The following is a 24,086-nucleotide window of genomic DNA, read 5'->3' on the forward strand; positions in this document are numbered from 1 at the left end:
CCCCTCTCTCACCATGCAGTGTGTATTACATTAGTGTATCTCGCCCCTCTCTCACCATGCAGTGTGTATTAATTAAGAGTATCTCGCCCCTCTCTCACCATGCAGTGTGTATTGCATTACTGTAGCTCGCCCCTCTCTCACCATGCAGTGTGTATTACATTACTGTAGCTCGCCCATCTCTCACCATGCAGTGTGTATTGCATTAGTGTAGCTCGCCCCTCTCTCACCATGCAGTGTGTATTGCATTAGTGTAGCTCGCCCTCTCTCACCATGCAGTGTGTATTACATTTGAGTAGCTCGCCCTTCTCTCACCATGCAGTGTGTATTAATTAAGAGTATCTCGCCCCTCTCTCACCATGCAGTGTGTATTGCATTACTGTAGCTCGCCCCTCTCTCACCATGCAGTGTGTATTACATTAGAGTAACTCGCCCATCTCTCACCATGCAGTGTGTATTACATTAGTGTAGCTCGCCCCTCTCTCACCACGCAGTGTGTATTAAATTAGTGTAGCTCGCCCCTCTCTCACCATGCAGTGTGTATTACATTAGTGTAGCTCGCCCCTCTCTCACCATGCAGTGTGTATTACATTACGGTAGCTCGCCCCTCTCTCACCATGCAGTGTGGATTACATTAGTGTAGCTCGCCCCTCTCTCACCATGCAGTGTGTATTACATTAGTGTAGCTCGCCCCTCTCTCACCATGCAGTGTGTATTACATTACTGTAGCTCGCCCCTCTCTCACCATGCAGTGTGTATTACATTAGTGTATCTCGCCCCTCTCTCACCATGCAGTGTGTATTGCATTACTGTAGCTCGCCCCTCTCTCACCATGCAGTGTGTATTACATTACTGTAGCTCGCCCCTCTCTCACCATGCAGTGTGTATTACATTAGTGTAGCTCGCCCCTCTCTCACCATGCAGTGTGTATTACAATAGTGTAGCTCGCCCTCTCTCATCATGCAGTGTGTATTACATTAGTGTAGCTCACCCCTCTCTCACCATGCAGTGTGTATTACATTAGTGTATCTCGCCCCTCTCTCACCGTGCAGTGTGTATTACATTAGTGTATCTCGCCCCTCTCTCACCGTGCAGTGTGTATTACATTAGTGTATCTCGCCCCTCTCTCACCGTGCAGTGTGTATTACATTAGTGTAGCTCGCCTCTCTCTCACCATGCAGTGTGTATTACATTAGTGTAGCTCGCCCCTCTCTCACCATGCAGTGTGTATTGCATTAGTGTAGCTCGCCCCTCTCTCACCATGCAGAGTGTATTACATTATTGTAGCTCGCCCCTCTCTCACCATGCAGTGTGTATTACAATAGTGTAGCTTGCCCCTCTCTCACCATGCAGTGTGTATTGCATTCGTGTAGTTGACCCTCTCTCACCATGCAGTGTGTATTACATTAGTGTAGCTCGCCCCTCTCTCACCATGCAGTGTGTATTACAATAGTGTAGCTTGCCCCTCTCTCACCATGCAGTGTGTATTGCATTCGTGTAGTTGACCCTCTCTCACCGTGCAGTGTGTATTACATTAGTGTAGCTCGCCCCTCTCTCACCATGCAGTGTGTATTACATTAGTGTATCTTGCCCCTCTCTCACCATGCAGTGTGTATTACATTAGTGTAGCTCGCCCCTCTCTCACCACGCAGTGTGTATTACATTAGTGTAGCTCGCCCCTCTCTCACCACGCAGTGTGTATTACATTAGTGTAGCTCACCCCTCTCTCACCATGCAGTGTGTATTACATTAGTGTAGCTCGCCCCTCTCTCACCATGCAGTGTGTATTACATTAGTGTAGCTTGCCCCTCTCTCACCATGCAGTATGTATTACATTAGTGTAGCTCGCCCCTCTCTCAGCATGCAGTGTGTATTACATTAGTGTAGCTCGTCCCTCTCTCACCATGCAGTGTGTATTACATGAGTGTAGCTCGCCCCTCTCTCACCATGCAGTGTGTATTGCATTAGTGTAGCTCGCCCCTCTCTCACCATGCAGTGTGTATTACATTAGAGTATCTCGCCCCTCTCTCACCATGCAGTGTGTATTGCTTTAATGTAGCTCGCCCCTCTCTCACCATGCAGTGTGTATTACATTAGTGTAGCTCGCCCCTATCTCACCATGCAGTGTGTATTACATTAGTGTAGCTCGCCCCTCTCTCACCATGCAGTGTGTATTACATTAGTGTAGCTCGCCCCTCTCTCACCATGCAGTATGTATTACATTACTGTAGCTCGCCCCTCTCTCACCATGCAGTGTGTATTACAATAGTGAAGCTTGCCCCTCTCTCACCATGCAGTGTGTATTGCATTAGTGTAGCTCGCCCCTCTCTCACCATGCAGTGTGTATTACAATAGTGTAGCTCGCCCCTCTCTCACCATGCAGTGTGTATTACATTAGTGTAGCTCGCCCCTCTCTCACCATGCAGTGTGTATTACAATAGTGTAGCTTGCCCTCTCTCATCATGCAGTGTGTATTACATTAGTGTAGCTCGCCCCTCTCTCACCATGCAGTGTGTATTACATTAGTGTATCTCGCCCCTCTCTCACCGTGCAGTGTGTATTACATTAGTGTAGCTCGCCTCTCTCTCACCATGCAGTGTGTATTACATTAGTGTAGCTCGCCCCTCTCTCACCATGCAGTGTGTATTACATTACTGTAGCTCGCCCCTCTCTCACCATGCAGTGTGTATTACATTACTGTAGCTCGCCCCTCTCTCACCATGCAGAGTGTATTACATTATTGTAGCTCGCCCCTCTCTCACCATGCAGTGTGTATTACAATAGTGAAGCTTGCCCCTCTCTCACCATGCAGTGTGTATTGCATTCGTGTAGTTGACCCTCTCTCACCATGCAGTGTGTATTACATTAGTGTAGCTCGCCCTCTCTCACCATGCAGTGTGTATTACAATAGTGTAGCTTGCCCCTCTCTCACCATGCAGTGTGTATTGCATTCGTGTAGTTGACCCTCTCTCACCGTGCAGTGTGTATTACATTAGTGTAGCTCGCCCCTCTCTCACCATGCAGTGTGTATTACATTAGTGTATCTCGCCCCTCTCTCACCATGCAGTGTGTATTGCATTAGTGTAGCTCGCCCCTCTCTCACCATACAGTGTGTATTACATTAGAGTATCTCGCCCCTCTCTCACCATGCAGTGTGTATTGCATTAGTGTAGCTCGCCCCTCTCTCACCATGCAGTGTGTATTACATTACTGAATCTCGCCCCTCTCTCACCATGCAGTGTGTATTACATTAGTGTAGCTCGCCCCTCTCTCACCATGCCGTGTGTATTGCATTAGTGTAGCTCACCCCTCTCTCACCATGCAGTGTGTATTGCATTAGTGTAGCTCGCCCCTCTCTCACCATGCAGTGTGTATTACATTACTGTAGCTCGCCCCTCTCTCACCATGCAGTGTGTATTGCATTAGTGTAGCTCACCCCTCTCTCACCATGCAGTGTGTATTACATTAGTGTAGCTCACCCCTCTCTCACCATGCAGTGTGTATTACATTACTGTATCTCGCCCCTCTCTCACCATGCAGTGTGTATTGCATTAGTGTAGTTAACCCTCTCTCACCATGCAGTGTGTATTACGTTAGTGTAGCTCGCCCCTCTCTCACCATGCAGTGTGTATTACATTACTGTAGCTCGCCCCTCTCTCACCATGCAGTGTGTATTACGTTAGTGTAGCTCGCCCCTCTCTCACCATGCAGTGTGTATTACATTACTGTAGCTCGCCCCTCTCTCACCATGCAGTGTGTATTACATTAGTGTAGCTCGCCTCTCTCTCACCATGCAGTGTGTATTACATTAGTGTAGCTCGCCTCTCTCTCACCATGCAGTGTGTATTACTATAGTGTAGCTCGCCCCTCTCTCACCATGCAGTGTGTATTACATTAGTGTAGCTCGCCTCTCTCTCACCATGCAGTGTGTATTACATTAGTGTAGCTCGCCCCTCTCTCACCATGCAGTGTGTATTACATTACTGTAGCTCGCCCCTCTCTCACCGTGCAGTGTGTATTACATTAGTGTAGCTCGCCTCTCTCTCACCATGCAGTGTGTATTACATTAGTGTAGCTCGCCCCTCTCTAACCATGCAGTGTGTATTACATTACTGTAGCTCGCCCCTCTCTCACCATGCAGTGTGTATTACATTACTGTAGCTCGCCCCTCTCTCACCATGCAGTGTGTATTACAATAGTGTAGCTTGCCCCTCTCTCACCATGCAGTGTGTATTGCATTCGTGTAGTTGACCCTCTCTCACCGTGCAGTGTGTATTACATTAGTGTAGCTCGCCCCTCTCTCACCATGCAGTGTGTATTACATTAGTGTATCTCGCCCCTCTCTCACCATGCAGTGTGTATTGCATTAGAGTAGCTCGCCCCTCTCTCACCATACAGTGTGTAATACATTAGAGTATCTCGCCCCTCTCTCACCATGCAGTGTGTATTGCATTAGTGTAGCTCGCCCCTCTCTCACCATGCAGTGTGTATTACATTACTGAATCTCGCCCCTCTCTCACCATGCAGTGTGTATTACATTACTGTAGCTCGCCCCTCTCTCACCACGCAGTGTGTATTACATTACTGTAGCTCGCCCCTCTCTCACCATGCAGTGTGTATTACATTAGTGTAGCTCGCCCCTCTCTCACCACGCAGTGTGTATTACATTACTGTAGCTCGCCCCTCTCTCACCACGCAGTGTGTATTACATTAGTGTATCTTGCCCCTCTCTCACCACGCAGTGTGTATTACATTAGTGTATCTCGCCCCTCTCTCACCATGCAGTGTGTATTACATTAGTGTAGCTCGCCCCTCTCTCACCACGCAGTGTGTAATACATTAGTGTATCTCGCCCCTCTCTCACCATGCAGTGTGTATTACATGAGTGTAGCTCGCCCCTCTCTCACCATGCAGTGTGTATTACATTACTGTAGCTCGCCCCTCTCTCACCATGCAGTGTGTATTACAATAGTGTAGCTCGCCCCTCTCTCACCATGCAGTGTGTATTACATTAGTGTAGCTCGCCCCTCTCTCACCATGCAGTGTGGATTACATTAGTGTAGCTCGCCCCTCTCTCACCATGCAGTGTGTATTACATTAGTGTAGCTCGCCCCTCTCTCACCATGCAGTGTGTATTACATTAGTGTATCTCGCCCCTCTCTCACCATGCAGTGTGTATTACATTAGTGTAGCTCGCCCCTCTCTCACCATGCAGTGTGTATTACATTAGTGTAGCTCGCCCCTCTCTCACCATGCAGTGTGTATTACAATAGTGTAGCTCGCCCTCTCTCATCATGCAGTGTGTATTACATTAGTGTAGCTCGCCCCTCTCTCACCGTGCAGTGTGTATTACATTAGTGTATCTCGCCCCTCTCTCACCGTGCAGTGTGTATTACATTAGTGTAGCTCGCCTCTCTCTCACCATGCAGTGTGTATTACATTAGTGTATCTCGCCCCTCTCTCACCGTGCAGTGTGTATTACATTAGTGTAGCTCGCCCCTCTCTCACCATGCAGTGTGTATTACATTACTGTAGCTCGCCCCTCTCTCACCATGCAGTGTGTATTACATTACTGTAGCTCGCCCCTCTCTCACCATGCAGAGTGTATTACATTATTGTAGCTCGCCCCTCTCTCACCATGCAGTGTGTATTACAATAGTGAAGCTTGCCCCTCTCTCACCATGCAGTGTGTATTGCATTCGTGTAGTTGACCCTCTCTCACCATGCAGTGTGTATTACATTAGTGTAGCTCGCCCTCTCTCACCATGCAGTGTGTATTGCATTACTGTAGCTCGCCCCTCTCTCACCATGCAGTGTGCATTACATTACTGTAGCTCGCCCCTCTCTCACCATGCAGTGTGTATTACATTAGTGTAGCTCGCCCCTCTCTCACCACGCAGTGTGTATTACATTACTGTAGCTCGCCCCTCTCTCACCATGCAGTGTGTATTACATTAGTGTAGCTCGCCCCTCTCTCACCACGCAGTGTGTATTACATTACTGTAGCTCGCCCCTCTCTCACCACGCAGTGTGTATTACATTAGTGTATCTTGCCCCTCTCTCACCACGCAGTGTGTATTACATTAGTGTATCTCGCCCCTCTCTCACCATGCAGTGTGTATTACATTAGTGTAGCTCGCCCCTCTCTCACCATGCAGTGTGTATTACATTAGTGTATCTCGCCCCTCTCTCACCATGCAGTGTGTATTACATTAGTGTAACTCGCCCCTCTCTCACCATGCAGTGTGTATTGCATTAGTGTAGCTCGCCCCTCTCTCACCATGCAGTGTGTATTACATTAGTGTATCTCGCCCCTCTCTCACCATGCAGTGTGTATTACATTAGTGTAGCTCGCCCCTCTCTCACCATGCAGTGTGTATTACATTAGTGTATCTCGCCCCTCTCTCACCATGCAGTGTGTATTACATTAGTGTAGCTCGCCCCTCTCTCACCATGCAGTGTGTATTACATTAGTGTAACTCACCCCTCTCTCACCATGCAGTGAAGTGTTCATGCTCAGGCTGTGGCTCGGTTCATTCAGATCATGTGATTTTGATGCCTCGTGGAACTTGAAGCCCCGCCCACTAACAACGTCATTTAGAAGCTCAGAGCTGATTGGTTGGCGCTGATTTAGGCACTTTGTTAGCAGCTAAAGCTAACAAACAGTTAAGAATCTAAATTAATTAGGTTTATTATTTATGAGTCCAAGTTTGAAACTCTTACTTTAGCAGAGAACCTTGAGGTAACTAGTATGTAACCTGTATGAGGTAACTAGTATGTAACCTGTATGAGGTAACTAGTGTGTAACCTGATTGAGGTAACTAGTGTGTAACCTGTATGAGGTAACTAGTGTGTAACCTGTATGAGGTAACTAGTATGTAACCTGTATGAGGTAACTAGTATGTAACCTGTATGAGGTAACTAGTATGTAACCTGTATGAGGTAACTAGTGTGTAACCTGTATGAGGTAACTAGTGTGTAACCTGTATGAGGTAACTAGTGTGTAACCTGTATGAGGTAACTAGTATGTAACCTGTATGAGGTAACTAGTGTGTAACCTGTATGAGGTAACTAGTATGTAACCTGTATGAGGTAACTAGTATGTAACCTGTATGAGGTAACTAGTACGTAACCTGATTGAGGTAACTAGTACGTAACCTGTATGAGGTAACTAGTGCGTAACCTGTATGAGGTAACTAGTGTGTAACCTGTATGAGGTAACTAGTATGTAACCTGTATGAGGTAACTAGTGTGTAACCTGTATGAGGTAACTAGTATGTAACCTGTATGAGGTAACTAGTGTGTAACCTGATTGAGGTAACTAGTGTGTAACCTGTATGAGGTAACTAGTTTGTAACCTGTATGAGGTAACTAGTATGTAACCTGTATGAGGTAACTAGTGTGTAACCTGATTGAGGTAACTAGTGTGTAACCTGTATGAGGTAACTAGTGTGTAACCTGTATGAGGTAACTAGTATGTAACCTGTATGAGGTAACTAGTATGTAACCTGTATGAGGTAACTAGTATGTAACCTGTATGAGGTAACTAGTGTGTAACCTGTATGAGGTAACTAGTGTGTAACCTGTATGAGGTAACTAGTATGTAACCTGTATGAGGTAACTAGTGTGTAACCTGTATGAGGTAACTAGTATGTAACCTGTATGAGGTAACTAGTATGTAACCTGTATGAGGTAACTAGTGTGTAACCTGTATGAGGTAACTAGTGTGTAACCTGTATGAGGTAACTAGTGTGTAACCTGTATGAGGTAACTAGTGTGTAACCTGTATGAGGTAACTAGTGTGTAACCTGTATGAGGTAACTAGTGTGTAACCTGTATGAGGTAACTAGTATGTAACCTGTATGAGGTAACTAGTTTGTAACCTGTATGAGGTAACTAGTATGTAACCTGTATGAGGTAACTAGTATGTAACCTGTATGAGGTAACTAGTATGTAACCTGTATGAGGTAACTAGTGTGTAACCTGATTGAGGTAACTAGTATGTAACCTGTATGAGGTAACTAGTATGTAACCTGTATGACACCATGAACAAAAGTTTTGTTTATACTAGTAGCTCTACTGGTGGTGGACTGGTTGAGCTGCCGTCTTAGAAACAGCATGACCTGGTTTGAATCTTATCATTGACTTTTATTTCTTCATTAATTTTTTTATTTTTTTGATTGGCTATCTCCAAGCCTCAACATTTTTACAGGATCAGCGCCGATGTGGTTGTTGTGGCTAAAAGGTTGTGCACTCTCTTGGAATTCTGTGGTGTCACTCGACCTGAAATTAAATCTTGCCCCACCAAGTATTTAGATGTAGAAATACTACTGCATGGCCGGATTCCAGATCATGGCTTAAGGGTCCTACCAGGCTGTCAACAAGCCCCTCATCAATGAGAGGCAGAGGATAACATGGATACCTTGGATACCTTGGATACCTTGGATACCTTGGATACCTCACCTGGACAGCCAGGAATTGCAAGAAGATTCTATGGTCAGATTAGTCCAGTTTTCAACTTTTCTTTTCTCCTGCTAAAGTGAGTTTCCAGAGTAATCCAGGTCAGGGATTATCTCCAGCATGCACAGGACCTACCTCCTGTCAAGCATGGTGGAGGCGGTCATGGTCACGTTGGCACTGCTCTAGTATCATATTGACTTTACATTATTTGTATTGTAATATAAGTATTGTCTGTCGGTCTATCAACACACACACACACACACACACACACACACACACACACACACACACACACACACACACACACACACACACACACACACACACACACACACAGTGTATATACTATGTACTCTCTAGCTCCTCAGTACTGGTTAGGTGTGTCTATGATTCCATGTGGATGATGTCTATGATTATTTGTACATTTCAACTATGATTCTTCGTGTTTGAAGTCTATGATATATTTCTATGTGAATTACGTCAGTGATACTGATACTTTGGGCATTTAGTCTATGATTATATGTCTGTGATGTCATTTGTGATGGCAGATGAGTCCGTTGAGTGTCTCTTTTTGTGCCTTACTTTCATGATTCTATGTGTACTACGTCTATAGGGAGGGAGGGTGCGCGCTCCCGGGTCCTCGAGCGCGCCCTCGGCTTCCGGAGCGTTCGTGAGTGAGTTGTGTGTGAGCTCGTTCCGGAGCTCCATCCTCCGGCCTGTGTCGAGGCGAGCAGCGGGCAGAGCGCTTTTCCAGGTCGGCTGCCATGCTCGGGCCCCGCTGCGGTGATTTATCGGAAATGTCCGCGGGCAGGTGGAGGTGAAGCGCTCCGGAACTGCGAACCATTTCCTCGCTGCTCTGCGGGGCGAGCGGCGACACACCGCCAGCTTCCCTGCGTCTTTCTCCGGATCAAGGGACAGTCATGACCACGGGACAGGACGACAGCTCCGTCCGGGTGGCGCTCAGGTGAGCTCCGCAATCACACACACACACACACACACACACACACACACACACACACACACACACACACACACACACACACACACACACACACACACACACACACACACACACAGAGCAGGCGTGTCGGCCTGACTGCTGCTTCTGCGGGGGGGTGTCAGCATCCTACAGAAAGACAGCTGATCTATGAAAGAGGAGCTCCTCTGACAGCTCGGCTCGGCTCGGCTCGGCTCAGCTCGGCTCAGCTCTTCAGTCCTGTCAGTCGGGCTCGTGTGTGTGTGCGCGCTGCCGCCATGCTACAGCAGGCCGCTTAAGTGAAGCTTCCTCCACGCAAACCTCAGGAAAATAGTCCCAATCGTTTGTGCTGCGTTCGTGTCGAAAAACTGATCGTTTGTGCTGCTTTAGTTTTTAACATATTAAACAATATTTTAAAGGTCAACCTAAGTTAACCTCCAAATTGAACAATATATGGTCTCAATCATTAGTGCTGAAGGAATGATCGTTTGTGCTGCTTTAGTTTTTAAGATATCAAATAAATAATATTTGAAAGGGCGTGCATCTGTGCGCGTGCCCGAGCGCGAGGCGGAGGTTCCGCGCAACTGTGCGGCAGCAAAGGTGCAACTTGTAAGTTCACGCAGCTCCCCCACTTTGTCCAAACTGAACAGACATGGTCTCCATCGTTTGTGCTGCAAGAATGATCGTTTGTACAACTTTCGTTTTTAAGATGTATGTTCATTCACCCCCCCACAATCCCCCAAAGGTCTCAATTGTTTGTGCTGCATTAGTGCAGGTTTGTGCTTAAAGAATTATAGTTTGTGCTGCTTTTGATTTTTAAGACACTTTGTCTGTCTATGTATCTGGGCCAGACTGTTTCTGTTTTATTGGTCTTCCTGTTTCACGGCCACGTGCATCCACGTGTAGAAGGCTGAAGAACGCCATATCTCAAGTTTTGTCAGAAAATAAACACCTCCTATTTTCTATTTTGTTGTATTATTGTTGATCTTATCCCCAAAACAATAATAATAATAAGAATGGCTTGGATTTATATAGCACATTCTTCACACTGACTCAGAGTGCATCCAGACACCATTATTCACTCCCACCAGTCCCACCAGTGATGCTAAGCTATGATGTAGCCACAGCTGCCCTGGGGCTGCTGACGGAGGCCTGGCTGCCATTTTTGCACCAACGACCACGACCACCACCAACATTCATGCAAAATGATGCATCAATTCTCACTCCAGGCAAATGTCACCCAATTGCGATTTTATGGTCAGGAGTGACCCATATTGCATGTGTTCTGTGGCAGTGTGTAAAGAGTACACCGTGTTGTCGGTGTGATGTCACATCTTCTGAGCATGCGGGTCACTTTGTGGTTGGATAATGTTCACGCTGCAGTCTGATGGAGGTTGCATTTAAAATCTCGTGTGAATGATCATGCTAGAAATCGGATCTCAGCAAGAAATCTGATTTGAGAATCAAGACCTGCATTGAGAACGTAGCCCTAAACTCATGTTTCAGTCGTCCCATACAGATTGATTTGGAGGTTGTTCTCTCCCTGGTGTTTTGTACATGGTTGTTCTGTGGAGCCTCAATAGGATGTGGCTACTAGGGGTTGGGTAATGGGCTGTTGTAGAGGTTTTCCTCTGCAGGTCAGTCACAAGAAAAGAGTTTTTCCAAAAGTCCCACATGAAAATAGTTTTAAACAAGATGAATGGAAGAGCAACTATGAATGACTTTATGATGAGAGAGAGAGAGAGAGAGAGAGAGAGAGAGAGAGAGAGAGAGAGAGAGAGAGAGAGAGAGAGAGAGAGAGAGAGAGAGAGAGAGAGAGAGAGAGAGAGAGAGAGAGAGAGAGAGAGAGAGAGAGAGAGAGAGGAGAGGAGAGAGAGAGAGAGAGAGAGAGAGAGAGAGAGAGAGAGAGAGAGAGAGAGATTTGTGTTGTGGCTTACTTATTTGTATCAGTAAAGTATGATTAGGCCTGTAAAACCAGAGTTGCCATCAAGGTTTACACACCTGTAAAACCAGAGTTGCCATCAAGGTTTACACACAGACCTTCTGGTGGTGTGCTTTGACCATTTTACAAGGTGGAAATCATTTATCCAGACTGCTTTAATCAGTCAGAAAAAAACCATGCAGCTCCCAAATGCTGGGGTTGGCTAAGGAAGCACCGATCCACATTGTTTAACTTCTCATTCGATACCTGAATGTACCGCTGCAGATGCTATTCCTATACCAGAGCTCTGTTGCTTTAATATTATTATCATTATTGTTGACTTTATATGAGGCTGTAATAAACTCCTCTCTACAGTAAAGTATGAAATGTACTAATGTATACATGTATTCTCTCTAAAGACAACTTGAGGTTAGTATCAGGACAGAAAAGGAAGCAGTACTAAGTATTTTTGTTCCATGTGGACAATGTGGGGGTCTGCGTGACGTCATCATCTCATAATAAACTAGTTCTATCTTTAGAACCTCAGAATGACTTTATTAATCCCTGGGGAAACTCTTGAGCAAGGCAGCAGCAACACAATGTTTCCAGCTCTAACGCAGCTCCAACCATCGGGACTATTTTCACAGAGTTTCAGTAGGGGGCAGCTTCACGGAGGTGTGAATCGCCTGCTGACATTGTAGAGGAGAGTGCTTTTCATTGTTTTGATGCCGCGGTCAGTGCTGTTCTCCCCAGCATTTTAAAACGGTGACGCCCGACTGTAGAGAGGCCGCCTTGCTGTACAACAGCGTTGCAAACATTGCACATTTCTGTGTTGCTTTGCAGTGTTTTGAGCGTAAAATACGGCCAAACAGCGGGCATGTTGTCATGAAAAGTTGGATAGCCACATTGCTGCTAATGCTCGCTGGCTGCAAACTGTGGAATGAATTTCTGGACTCATTACTCCGCCTCTCATTGAGACCTGCCTCCATTCAGGAAATCCAGTCCACATTTTGCAGAGCAGCCGGCAGGTGCCAGCCGAGTGCTGGGCAGGTGTGAGCTGGATGTAAACTGGGTGTTGGGCAGATGCCAGCCAGGTGTCAGCCAGGTGTTGGGCAGATGTCAGCCATGTGTTGGGCAGATGTCAGCCAGGTGTTAGCCAGGTGTTGGGCAGATGCCAGCCAGGTGTCAGCCAGGTGTTGGGCAGATGTCAGCCAGGTGTCAGCCAGGTGTTGGGCAGATGCCAGCCAGGTGTCAGCCAGGTGTTGGGCAGATGTCAGCCAGGTGTCAGCCAGGTGTTGGGCAGATGTCAGCCAGGTGTCAGCCAGGTGTCAGCCAGGTGTTGGGCAGATGCCAGCCAGGTGTCAGCCAGGTGTTGGCCAGGTGTTGGGCAGATGCCAGCCATGTGTTGGCCAGGTGTCAGCCAGGTGTTGGGCAGATGCCAGCCAGGTGTCAGCCAGGTGTTGGGCAGATGTCAGCCAGGTGTCAGCCAGGTGTTGGGCAGATGCCAGCCAGGTGTCAGCCAGGTGTTGGGCAGATGTCAGCCAGGTGTCAGCCAGGTGTTGGGCAGATGTCAGCCAGGTGTCAGCCAGGTGTTGGGCAGATGTCAGCCAGGTGTCAGCAAAATGCTAACCAAATATCAGGCATGTGTTAGCTAGATTGTAGCCAGGAGCCAGAAGGGGAAATGCTTTTGTTGAACCAAAAGATCATCAGAGTTCCACAAAATAAGATGATCTTTTATGCAAAGTGAATTAACAGCAGACAGATCCCACTGTTCAGACACACAAACAAATGTACAGGGAGTTACTTTCCATATTATTATTAAAGAAAAACCATTCCTCTTTGTGTTCTACCTGAAACACTTGTTATAAGACTTTGAGGGGGCCACTTGAGATTTCTTTAATCGGTTTTAAACCCTGGCTTATCCCAACAGAGGGTGTCCTGTTCTTTCAGACTCAAACGTATGTAAAGCTTCACCCTTGTGCTGTCAGCGTGCATTTTGATCATCAGTATGTGTTTGCCTTTGCATGTAGAGAGTGACCGGTCTGGTCCAGTGCCCAAACAGGTGACATTGAAGGTGAGGTGTACATGGAGGGGCGGGCCTTAGCTGAGTTCAGGACCAGTTGAACCTGCCTGTTCGGGTGATTATTCCTGCAACAAACAGGGAGTGAGTGCACCGTCCTTGTTTTCAAGGTGGATCAGACAAAGAGGGAGCAACAGTAGCTGTGAGTGTATCTAATCTCACTGCAGTTTAAAGGGTATTTCCAAGCTTATCAATCACTGAGAAACATGATAATGGTAATGATTAAAAAGAGACTGGGCCTGCTGATTTTGATGCCTTGCAGGAGGGCAGAACAATGATTGTAATGACATGAAATAGGTCCCTAAACCTCTTCAGGCTCTAAATAGTGGCACACTTCATTGTAATGCCATTCAACGGCATGCAGCAGCTGGTGTGAATGTCTGATCTTCAGGTCCAAGCGAACAGTGCAGACTGCAGACCAATCCTGATATAAAGTGCCCCATGATGACAAACAGATATCTTCTGTCAGCTAATGAGCAGGATGAGTGAAGTGCAGGTTCAGAAGCAGCAACAAGGACGGGCCAAATGTAAGCCTGTTTCTGTGTAAACTCAACTGGAAACTGGCAGTGGAAAAGGTCCAGCAACAGGACGATTAGCTGGGCCTTCGTTGTCCATGGCAGCAGCAACAGGCAAATACACCCCCCCCCCCCCCCCACGAGCTTTAAACCCTCTTCAGACACGGAGCTTTGTTCACAAGCACTGAGCCAAGCTGCTGTGTCAGCAGTGAACCACTGACTCACAGTCCTGAGAACCAAGCTGCAATATAGTGTGACCATCAAACAACGTCCACATCTGGGCTGGGCGACGAGAGAAAAAGGTTTGTGTTGACATGGAAACAGATGATGAAGATGCTTTTCATGCTCTCTGATTTACTGTAAATGTCAATGCAAATGTTTTTACAATCTCTGTGTGAAAACAGTCAGCTGACTTACTGGGAGACATCAGTTATTATTACAGCACACAGGTCGATTTAAAAAGTCTAGCTCAGGCCCCAGGATTTCCACCTTTCTGAAAACGGATTTGCAGATATTTTGCAGAACATTCAAACCAATTAGTGCTTTATCGGATGAGTAAAATAGCGTCATAGCAGCACAGACAGTTTAAAAAAAACAACATGGCTGCCTTTTTATTCCTGATAAAGTGCTTCGGAACCTCTTTACTATAGATGAGGTATGATTCAAATTTAGCCTCCACGTTCACTCGTCACTTTATCTACACCTTGTGAGTACAGGGTTGGACCTCTTAATTCTTTGCCCCACAGATTGAATAAGGTACAGTAAACATTCCTCAGATAGTTTGCTCCATATTGAAACGATAGGATGTGAATGCCTTGTTCCTCCATATTCCAAAGGAGCTCTGTTGGCCTGGGGTCTGTGACTGTGGTCTTTGGAATCCAGTGAATTTGTCATCGTCATGTTCCAGAAACCAATTTCAGATGGTTTGCTCTTTTTGATGTGCAGTAGTATCTTGCTGGAAGTGTCCTTCAGAAGACGGTCCACTGGGGTCATAAAGGTATATACATGGTCACCAACAATCCTCCGGTGGACTGGAGTTAAAACCTGCTCAGTTCATACTTAAGCCTCGTTGGCTGCCACCCAATTCAGGGTTCTTTGCTCACAAGTAATAATGGCGGGTGAAATAAATCGATTTTATGATATATCGCCATTTTTTGGGTGCCGATTTTAAAAATCGATTCTTCTTCCCAGAATCGATTTTTTTAATTGTATTTTTCACATTTTCGCGCACGACCGCTGGGTGGCGCTAATGCACCAAAAAGTGATTGCACACGCAAGGAAGACTAGCTGCAGCTGTGATTTCCTTTTAAGCAGACAAAGTTGGCGGACAGAGCGACGGCGGGGATTAAACCCGCTTTAAATCTAAAGTATGGGCAGATCCCACGGCAAACAGACCACGGCTGTGTGCAGACTCTGCTCTGGACATGGAGCTGAATGTGGTAACGCAACTAACATCGCCGCTCATCTCGTCCGTCACCATCCGGACGTGAAGCTCGGGCAAGAAGCAAGGCGGCCGGCAGCAGAAGAGGAGAAGCAAGGAACACTTGTAAGAATGGTCCCTAAAGCTGCAGCTTTATTAACCTGGTGTTCATGCAGCTCAGTAGCTGCATGAACACCAGGTTAATAAAATATAAAATACGAATTAAAAAAGTAAGTGTGTGTGTGCTGTACAATTAATAAAATGTTGATTACAATATCAATTATTACACTCGATGATTACAGTCATAACATATTCTTATTAATGAATTTATTTTTTGATTACACGTTTCATTTGCTAAATAAAACAAACTGACGATTTATAAAATCTACAAAGAATAAAGCGTGGCACACATGACAAAAACTATTAATACCAACCTTAAGTTGTTTAATATATGACACATCATGTGCAAAATTAAACATACTTGATTTCAGGATTTTATTTACATTTGAAGAACATATTTAACAATTTTGGGACAAAAAAATGACTAAGTTTCTGCTTGACAAAGCTCCGGTCCAACCACAGACGTCTGCTGTTGACTTTGCAGAACAGGAGCTGAAAAATGACAGCACTGCAGTTCCTTTGCCAGTTGTTGAAAAAACCAAAGCCTTGGACTGGTGGACAGAACGTCCCGATGAGTGTCCTCTCCTTGCAAAGCTTGGGAAGCATACCAGGGACAAGTGTTTCTGCTGAACGTGTCTCCTACAGCTGGAGACGCTGTCACTTCTCAGCGGAGCAGGCACGTTGACCAGCTGCTGTTCCTTCACTAAACCTCCACCCTCCCGAGCACTGGCTGGATGAACAGTCACCGTGGCAGTTAACCAAATGTTCTGGACAAATGTGTTGTTTTCTACATGTTGACCTCATTTCTAATGGAGCTTTTATTTCCTCATTCATTTCTGTTCAAATATTAAATCAGTGAATGACTGAATATGATTTGCATTGTTTTTTGTAACTAACATATTTCTGGGGGTGTAGGATTCAACTAATGTTTAGATAGGGGGAAAGACATCGTGATAATCGTCACTACAGAATCGCAGTACTTGTAAAATCAGAATCGCAATTTAAATCGAATCGGCACCAAAGAATCTGGATTAAAATTGAATCGTGACAAAATGGTTTGGTCCCAGCCCTAGCTAGTAACCCATATCCAACCTTTGTTGTGTCTGTGTGGAAGCTCCAGAGCCAGGCCTTGATCGTATGTGGTACTGAATGGGGTATGTTCTACAGGCTACTGCTTCGTCATTGATGTGACTGACAAATTGTTAAAAGCCGTGCTCTCTCTTTTTTTTTTTTTCTTCATTCTCCTTTTTCCCTCGTCATGTAATCTACATTTTGTCTGCTCTTATTTTTAACAACCAGTTGAAACTGGATCTACACGCGCTGACCTGTGTTGCCAGATATGGCAGGTGTCCCCCAATTGAGGAGTCAAATTCCTTTAACATTTTATAAAATGTTTTTAATGATTTTGTGTGTTTAGAGCTGTAAAGTTTTAATAAGATTTCTACACAGGCTAGAGATTTGGGCTGGTTTTTATTGAGGTGTGTGGGTTTTACTTTGTTTGTGCTGAAAACAGTGAGTCACATCTGGTCCCTGGTGCTGACCATATTTACTTCTGTCTACAGCGTCTTCTGTGCATGCGCTGGGGCCCTAACCTTTTGGATCATGTTCACACGGCAGTCTGATAGAGGTCGGGTTCAAAATGTACAATGTGAATGATCACGCACAAATATCAGATACCAGCAAAACATCAGAATTGAGCATCAAGACCTGCAGTGTGAATGGAGCCTCAGGACCTGTTACTGCATATGCGCACCCTCGCCTTGGAAAATATTTACTCTGCCCATACATGAGTAACAAAAATAGCAGCCTCCAGAGTGGCATGACTCCCAGTCCGCATTCTAGTTTTACAGTTCATATTGGTAGTTCTATAGTTCTCTGATAGCACGCAGTTCATCACACCATCACAGCAGTGGCTGAGCTGTTACCAGGCTGCATGGCTCCAAGCTTTCATGGTTTACACACATTGTGAAAGCGGTAGCAGAACAGATGACTCGAGCAGTGGCGCCTTGTCAGTAGACGGCCTTGGGCGCTGCAGAAAGCGCCCAGAGGAGGCGGGTTTAGCAGCAGTTTCACCAATTAGTGATTAACAAATATAGGTAAATGACATCAAATTAAAGCAATCAGCGTCGTTTGATGTCTGTGACTCGGCCACTGTTAAAGGGGTCATATTATGCAAAATTTACTTTCTAATGGTTTTCCCAAGAGTCAATTCCTGGAATGACGCCCCAGAACTGAAGACAGTCTGTCCTCTCTCTCCCTGGCTTCTTTCCATTTTTAAAATATGTGAAATCAGAAATCAAACCCTATATAGCACACGTGTGGAACTCCAGGCCTCGAGGGCCGCAGCCCTGCACGTTCTCCATGTCTCCCAGCTTCAACACAGCTGATTGCAATGAGCAGCTCGTTCTCTGGCTTTGTGCTGAATGTGGTGATGAACCATCAGGACATTCAGGGGAGGGAGACATTGAAAACGTGCAGGGCTGCGGCCCACGAGGATCTGAGTTTGACACCCCTGCTATATAGTGTCATCGGCGGAGGTTTAGCCAATCCCAATCAAAGTAGGCCCTCACTTTGACTCCTCCCACAATTAGGCAGCTCTGCTCTGGCACATGGCGCCACGAGAGGAAGTACTTCCTCCTCCCATGATGGGCATGTGTGGGCGGAGCCAGTCCAGCTCACACAGACACGGCAGATTCTGAGTGCAGCTCCTATGATCCAACATTTAAATGGATGAAAACTATGGAGAAGCTGGATTTGGGGCAATAAACTTTGAATACAACTTTTTTTGGCCAATGAGTCGGATGTGAAAGTGTTGAAAAGCTGTATAATATGACCCCTTTAAATCGCCTATGGACAGACCTGCTCGATCACTGACGAAAGTCAGTTCTGGTTTGTTCTCGCATCTTTCTACAATGGAGATAACCAGCAGTGAGTCCCTGATTCTTAACTCTGTTACATCTGTTCTAGTTCACCTGTTAGAAAGGAGAACTCTGGCTGCAAAGCTTCAGGTCAGATCATGGGTTGAGGCAGAAATCGGTGTTTTGGGTGTCCATCCAAAAAATCCGGGTCTCCCAAAAACCTTTGTTGGCTCGGGGGTGGTTGTTGTGTAAACCAAAAAGATGGATGACAGGGATAGACCTTAAATGGTGCATTCTAATGCATTCTGGACTACTAATTACTACATTGTGACATGTAGATGTTGCTTCCTAAAAGTAATATATTTCCTTTCTCCTTTACATTTTTGGTGATGCATCCAATATACTATCTTGCATTGTTAAAAAGTGGTCTTTTTTCCTTTAAGGTACTTTTCATTGGGGAAGGTTTTCATTTGTACCTGTGACTGTACCTGACTCTCCTCACTCCAGACTTCACTACATGTACTCTTTAATGCCCCCTGTGGTTTCACATTGCTTCTGTCTGCACTCCTAAACTGAGCACCTGTAAACCTTGAACTCTGAATTTGTTTGTATTATCCTCTTATTAGTTTTTAATTGAATATTCATTGCTTATTTATTTGCAAGCCCATAATACTTATATCAAAATCAGTATCTTCACAGCAAAGAATGTTTTATTCTTCAATGAAAAGCATGAATGATGTGCACTCATCCAAACGTGTCAACATTTTGAAAATTAAAAATGAGATCGATCATAGGTCAATGGATTTAGTGCCATCGGTGTGGATTCTGCCGATATAAATCCTCAGCATTTTTTTTTATAACTTTTTTTATTGTAAGTAGTTTCACAAGTTGCCAATAACAATACAGTGTAATGCAGGAAAGGATGGGGAGATGTGAAAAAAGATATACCAATTTGGGTGAAATGCCCATTGGACCAGTGGCAGAAAATGAAATAGTGATTGTCTTTAGGAAGAGAAGAAACAAAGGTTGAAATGAATTTATGGTCATCCCATGTAGGAGCATTAACGCTGGCTGTTATGGTCTTCTATAGAACCTGATAATTCAAACGGAACACTCTTTATGTATGAGAATAGCTGCACCTCTTTTGAATGGAATACACCCCCCATCCATGGTCGCCTGATCCTGGTCACCTCTGAGGAGCGGAGCTGAGTTTCTTGAAGAAAGAAAATCTCCCCCCTCAGTTGCTTTAGATGTGTCATTACCTTGTTAAGTTGAACAGACTGGCCCTTCAGGTTCCAGGAGATAAAGTGAAGATTCTCACCCCGAGTCATCATACCGAGAGACATACCAAGGAGCAGTACCCCCTCAGTTCTGATACCATTCCTGAGCCAAAGCAAAAATGGAGAAAACAAACTAAAAACGATAACAAAAGCCAAAAATGTACATAAGAAAAAAAGACACCATAACAGTTTCTCCACATTCCTCCCACACCCCACCCTCTATACGACCCAACCTATCCCCATCCTAAATCCCAACAGGAACCCACTTTCTCCTCCCATAAGCTTCTCTTGTTCTCGAGGTCACTCGGATCAACAATCTAGAAAAACACACCACACCTCCAGAAAGAACGGATTACAGGAACGCTGTAGTAGTCTACTTATTTCACTTCAAGATACAGGCAGGCAGTCTATTGACCTCCAGTACCACCACAAAGAAGAAGAAAAACACCTTGTTCAGTAAAATACTATTCCATGCTGTGGACACACACACACACACACACACACACACACACACACACACACACACACACACACACACACACACACACACACACACACAGTGTGAGACTGAGGAGGGTAAAATAAAATATGAAAGGACATTTAAATAATTAGGCAAAAGTAGTAATAAGTGAAATGGAAGAATAAATGGAGCTTTATAAATTAAAACCATAGACATAAAGTAACAAGGGAGCTCACCTGAACATCTGACACCCACCCAGTCCCACAGCATGCACTCCTGAGAGAGAAATAACTTCTTTTTTTTTTTTTTAAAAAGGGGGATATAGAAGAATAAATAAATGTACCGTCAGGCAATATATGGCATAGAGAAATAAAGCCAAGAAAAAATGTCAAATGTAAAAGAGTGATTAATGATTGATATAGATATAAGTAAATCAGAGGCACATTAACCACACCACAGCCTCAATAACATTAAATTAAACGTAGAACAAAACTTCAAATAGAAAGAACAGTAATAGCAGAACATATGTTGTCAGTATTGTACAATTAGAGGCAGAAAAAGATCTGATTGTAACAGAAGAAAACACTGAGTCTCTGCACGTAGTTCCAAACTGTAAGCTCACATCCCGTGCCTCTCCGTTTCCATGGATGACATGTCACTAGTTAAAGATGCCGTGCAATAAAAAGTCCATGGGACAAAGTACAGTAACAGGAGCAGGTGGCATCATCCGAGAGGAAGACTCCGGACTCGGTGGCAGCCGGGAGCGCCGTTGTGTCTTCACGTTACTCCATGTCCATCTTTTGCTGGTTGTAAAATGCCTGCGCCTCCTCCGGAGTCTCAGAGGCGAGCAACCTAAACTTGACTCCTTTCTGCTCCGTGGTACTGAAGCTCGTTCTGGATGGGGACCGACTGAAAGGCTGCATTATTTCTGCTGCAAAACCCAGTTTAAGTAGCAGCAGCTCCGTTTCACTGGACAGTGGAAGGCAGCCAGACGTCATTTGGACGGTCAATCTTCGAAAAAGACAGCCGAAAAAACAGTGCACAGCTCGCTGAAGGCCTCTAACTTATGTGTATATCTTAGAGATAGAAGACATCTTATATCTTAAATTATGATATCTATTGTGAAACACCATTCACTCACACAAAATGTTTTTTTACATAACAAACCAAATTGAACCTGGTAATTTAATCACACTTCTAATTAACCTATTATTTGAACATCTGTATAAGCTATGATGTGAGAAGATTCCCATTACATTTAGAGAGTTTATAACACTGGAACAAACTCCTATTCCTCCTGGTCGAACTCTATTTCAGCTTCGTGTTACTGTGCCACATCATAACAATATTATCTCACATGTTCAAGATACATAATGTGAACAAATTCATCTTATTCACTATGTGAGGAAAATGACTTGTATAGTGTCACACTATTCTAAGTTATAATGGTATAACAGAGAATGTATACTATAATATCAACAGTAGAAATTTCACCACAACATAGGATGAAATGTGCTAATGTACTGTTTGATTACAATCATTATCCTCACACTGTTGGTATTATAGTATACATATCACAAAATCACAAAATACACTTTAAAGATCCACTAAAACATTATAAATTCTACTGTAGATCATACATAAAACCACTGTAAACACTATAAAATCTACTGATTTCAGTGCTCAAAAGTAGGAAGCAGACACACAAAAATTGTAATCCTTTATGGACATATTCTGTTCCAAATTAGCTACTAATGTCATGTCATATAAAATATTTTGCTCATAAACATGATGTTGGGTCTAGATTTCGACTGTTAATATAAGTGTGTGTGAAGGGAGAGTGTCTCTTTTTAACAAACGTCGTTTGCTATTTATTCAATGATTGAATGCTTTTACTTTGAAATGTTATTTTCTGAGGTTTATGTCTCAGTAAAGTGAAAACCTTTCAAATTGTACTCACTTTTCTGAAGTCATTCTTGCATAAAATCTATGCAGAATGTTTGGTGAGTATTTACTTGTGCACTATTCCGGCGCTGCAGATGTGGATTGATCCAAAGGATGTCACCCAGAAAAAATGGAGTTTGGTGGCTGACATCATTCTTTCTACTATTATATGGAACGCAGCCTGCATTTAAACTTAGCTGGTCCAGGAATAGACACCTGACCAGCCTCAGCATTGCTGGAAGACCTCGGTTATCTTTATCTGAGGAGTCAGCACATTTCTGCCTTCTGCACCACACAGACGGGCCTTTTTTCTTGGAAGGACACATTTCTTTCTTCTCCTGTATTCTGTTGCTCTGAGACATGAGCTGCCCTGGAGAAGGAAGTGGATTAAATTATAGGCCAGCTTACATGCATGCCACACCCTTGCATTTATATTTACTATCATGTGTGCTGTGTTTTTCCCCACTGCTTGATGCTCCAGCCTTTCCTCCCCTGTTTGCTCCATCTGCCCAGTTAAGGGCTCAACTAAAACAGACCCGGTCTAAATGTGGAGCTGGCCCTGCAAATAGGATGTGAATGTAACTGGACTTCCACCATCAAACTGCCAACGTTGCTTCGCATGTAGCTCTGTCTGCATATTGAGCTGCCACCCTTATTCACGTCTCCATACCTGCTATTTCTGTCCTTTACAAAAATGTTGATTTATGAACCTCGTCGGAGGGCTCTGCTCTGATACAGATCATGCACAGTTTAACCTGAAGTAGTTTTTCTTATTTTACCTTTGAATGTCACTTTTTGTTTTTACCGTGGACCTCCAGGTGCTGCAGAAGTTTGGATTGCATGGTTGATTTATAGTTGTGGTACAGTCTGCAACATGGCGCGCAGCGTGCCACTGCAGGCTTTTCAAAAAGATTTGCATCACATCGGATTTCTACCTTACATGTTCCTTTTGATGACATATAACCAGTTGTGTAAGAAATACTCAGCTCCTTAACCTAAGCAGAAGAAGTACACTGTGAAAAGATTTTACTACAGGCCAGTCCAATGTCCAGCATTAAAATACTTCCCAAGGAGAATGCAGGTAAAACAAGACACTTGTATAAAGTACTTCAGTTGTATGGTATCAATTAAATATACAGAAGTAAAATTACTTATTGTGGAGTAATATTTATCAGTATTTTACCAGTTAATTATATACAATTAATATTACTCCTGTATTTTATATTCGTGTTTTCCTACAACTATTAAGGTTGAGCTATTTTTAACTACTTTATTTCCTAATGTAAACTCCAGTAATGCATCATGTTGCCTTAACATTCTCATGTTTGGCTGTCCTGTGAGAAGTTCATATCTCAAACATGTGTTCTACTCTACTGCAATGCTTCAGCTCTGGAATGGAGTGTTTATCACTTGCTGCACTCTATACCAGCTCATTAAGCATTCACATTTACAGTCACTTTCTGTTATGTACCAAAGAGTCAGTCCTGTGGTGCTTGAGTACGAGCCACCATTGGCGGTAGCGTCCTTTGAAATGACATAGAACCTAAGGAACAGGTGGAACATGCAGTTGCTTGCGCCATTAATATTTGTTCCTTTGCAGCAGGTTGAGTTCAATGTGGGTTGACTTCTTGTCCTGACAGTGGAGGATCTGTTCTGGTCAAGTATTGAATATGGACCCCCTGGAAACCCCCCCGGGTTCATTTTCCACTGCAGAATATGGACTCCCCACAACAATTAAATGCTTTTGGGTAGGAAATGGCCACTCCCCCCCCCCCCCCCCCCCCCCCCAAAAAAAACCCAAAACCAAACAAAAAAAAAACTATGTATTGATTGTATTTTTGTTTTCTTTACCTCAGTTTCACATTTCCATCTCGGAGAATATCAGTGCTCATCATGGGTCTCTTGTTTTTTCTTTTTTGCATTTGAAAGGTTCTTGACCAGGAAACTGATTAATCCAAACATAAAAATCATCTTCAAAGATCTATATATATCACTGATTCTTTAGAGTTGGGACAAAACAGGGTTTAAAAATCTTTTTGTTAATTCACACTACAT

At 44.4% G+C, this 24,086-nt stretch overlaps 1 protein-coding gene across 1 annotated transcript in view; it reads left to right on the forward strand.

Annotated features, from left to right (window-relative positions):
- The first annotated feature begins 9,111 nt into the window (after positions 1–9,111).
- kif21a (kinesin family member 21A) overlaps positions 9,112–24,086 on the forward strand; it is a 144,480-nt gene continuing 129,505 nt past the window's right edge. The window contains exon 1 of the mRNA XM_080475707.1: positions 9,112–9,421. Within this exon, the coding sequence (XP_080331833.1) occupies positions 9,378–9,421 (44 nt within the window). The 5' untranslated portion in view covers positions 9,112–9,377. The remainder of the gene's footprint in view (positions 9,422–24,086) is intronic.

This window comes from Lipophrys pholis (assembly GCF_963383615.2).
Source record: "Lipophrys pholis genome assembly, chromosome: 11".
Lineage (NCBI taxonomy): Eukaryota > Metazoa > Chordata > Actinopteri > Blenniiformes > Blenniidae > Lipophrys > Lipophrys pholis.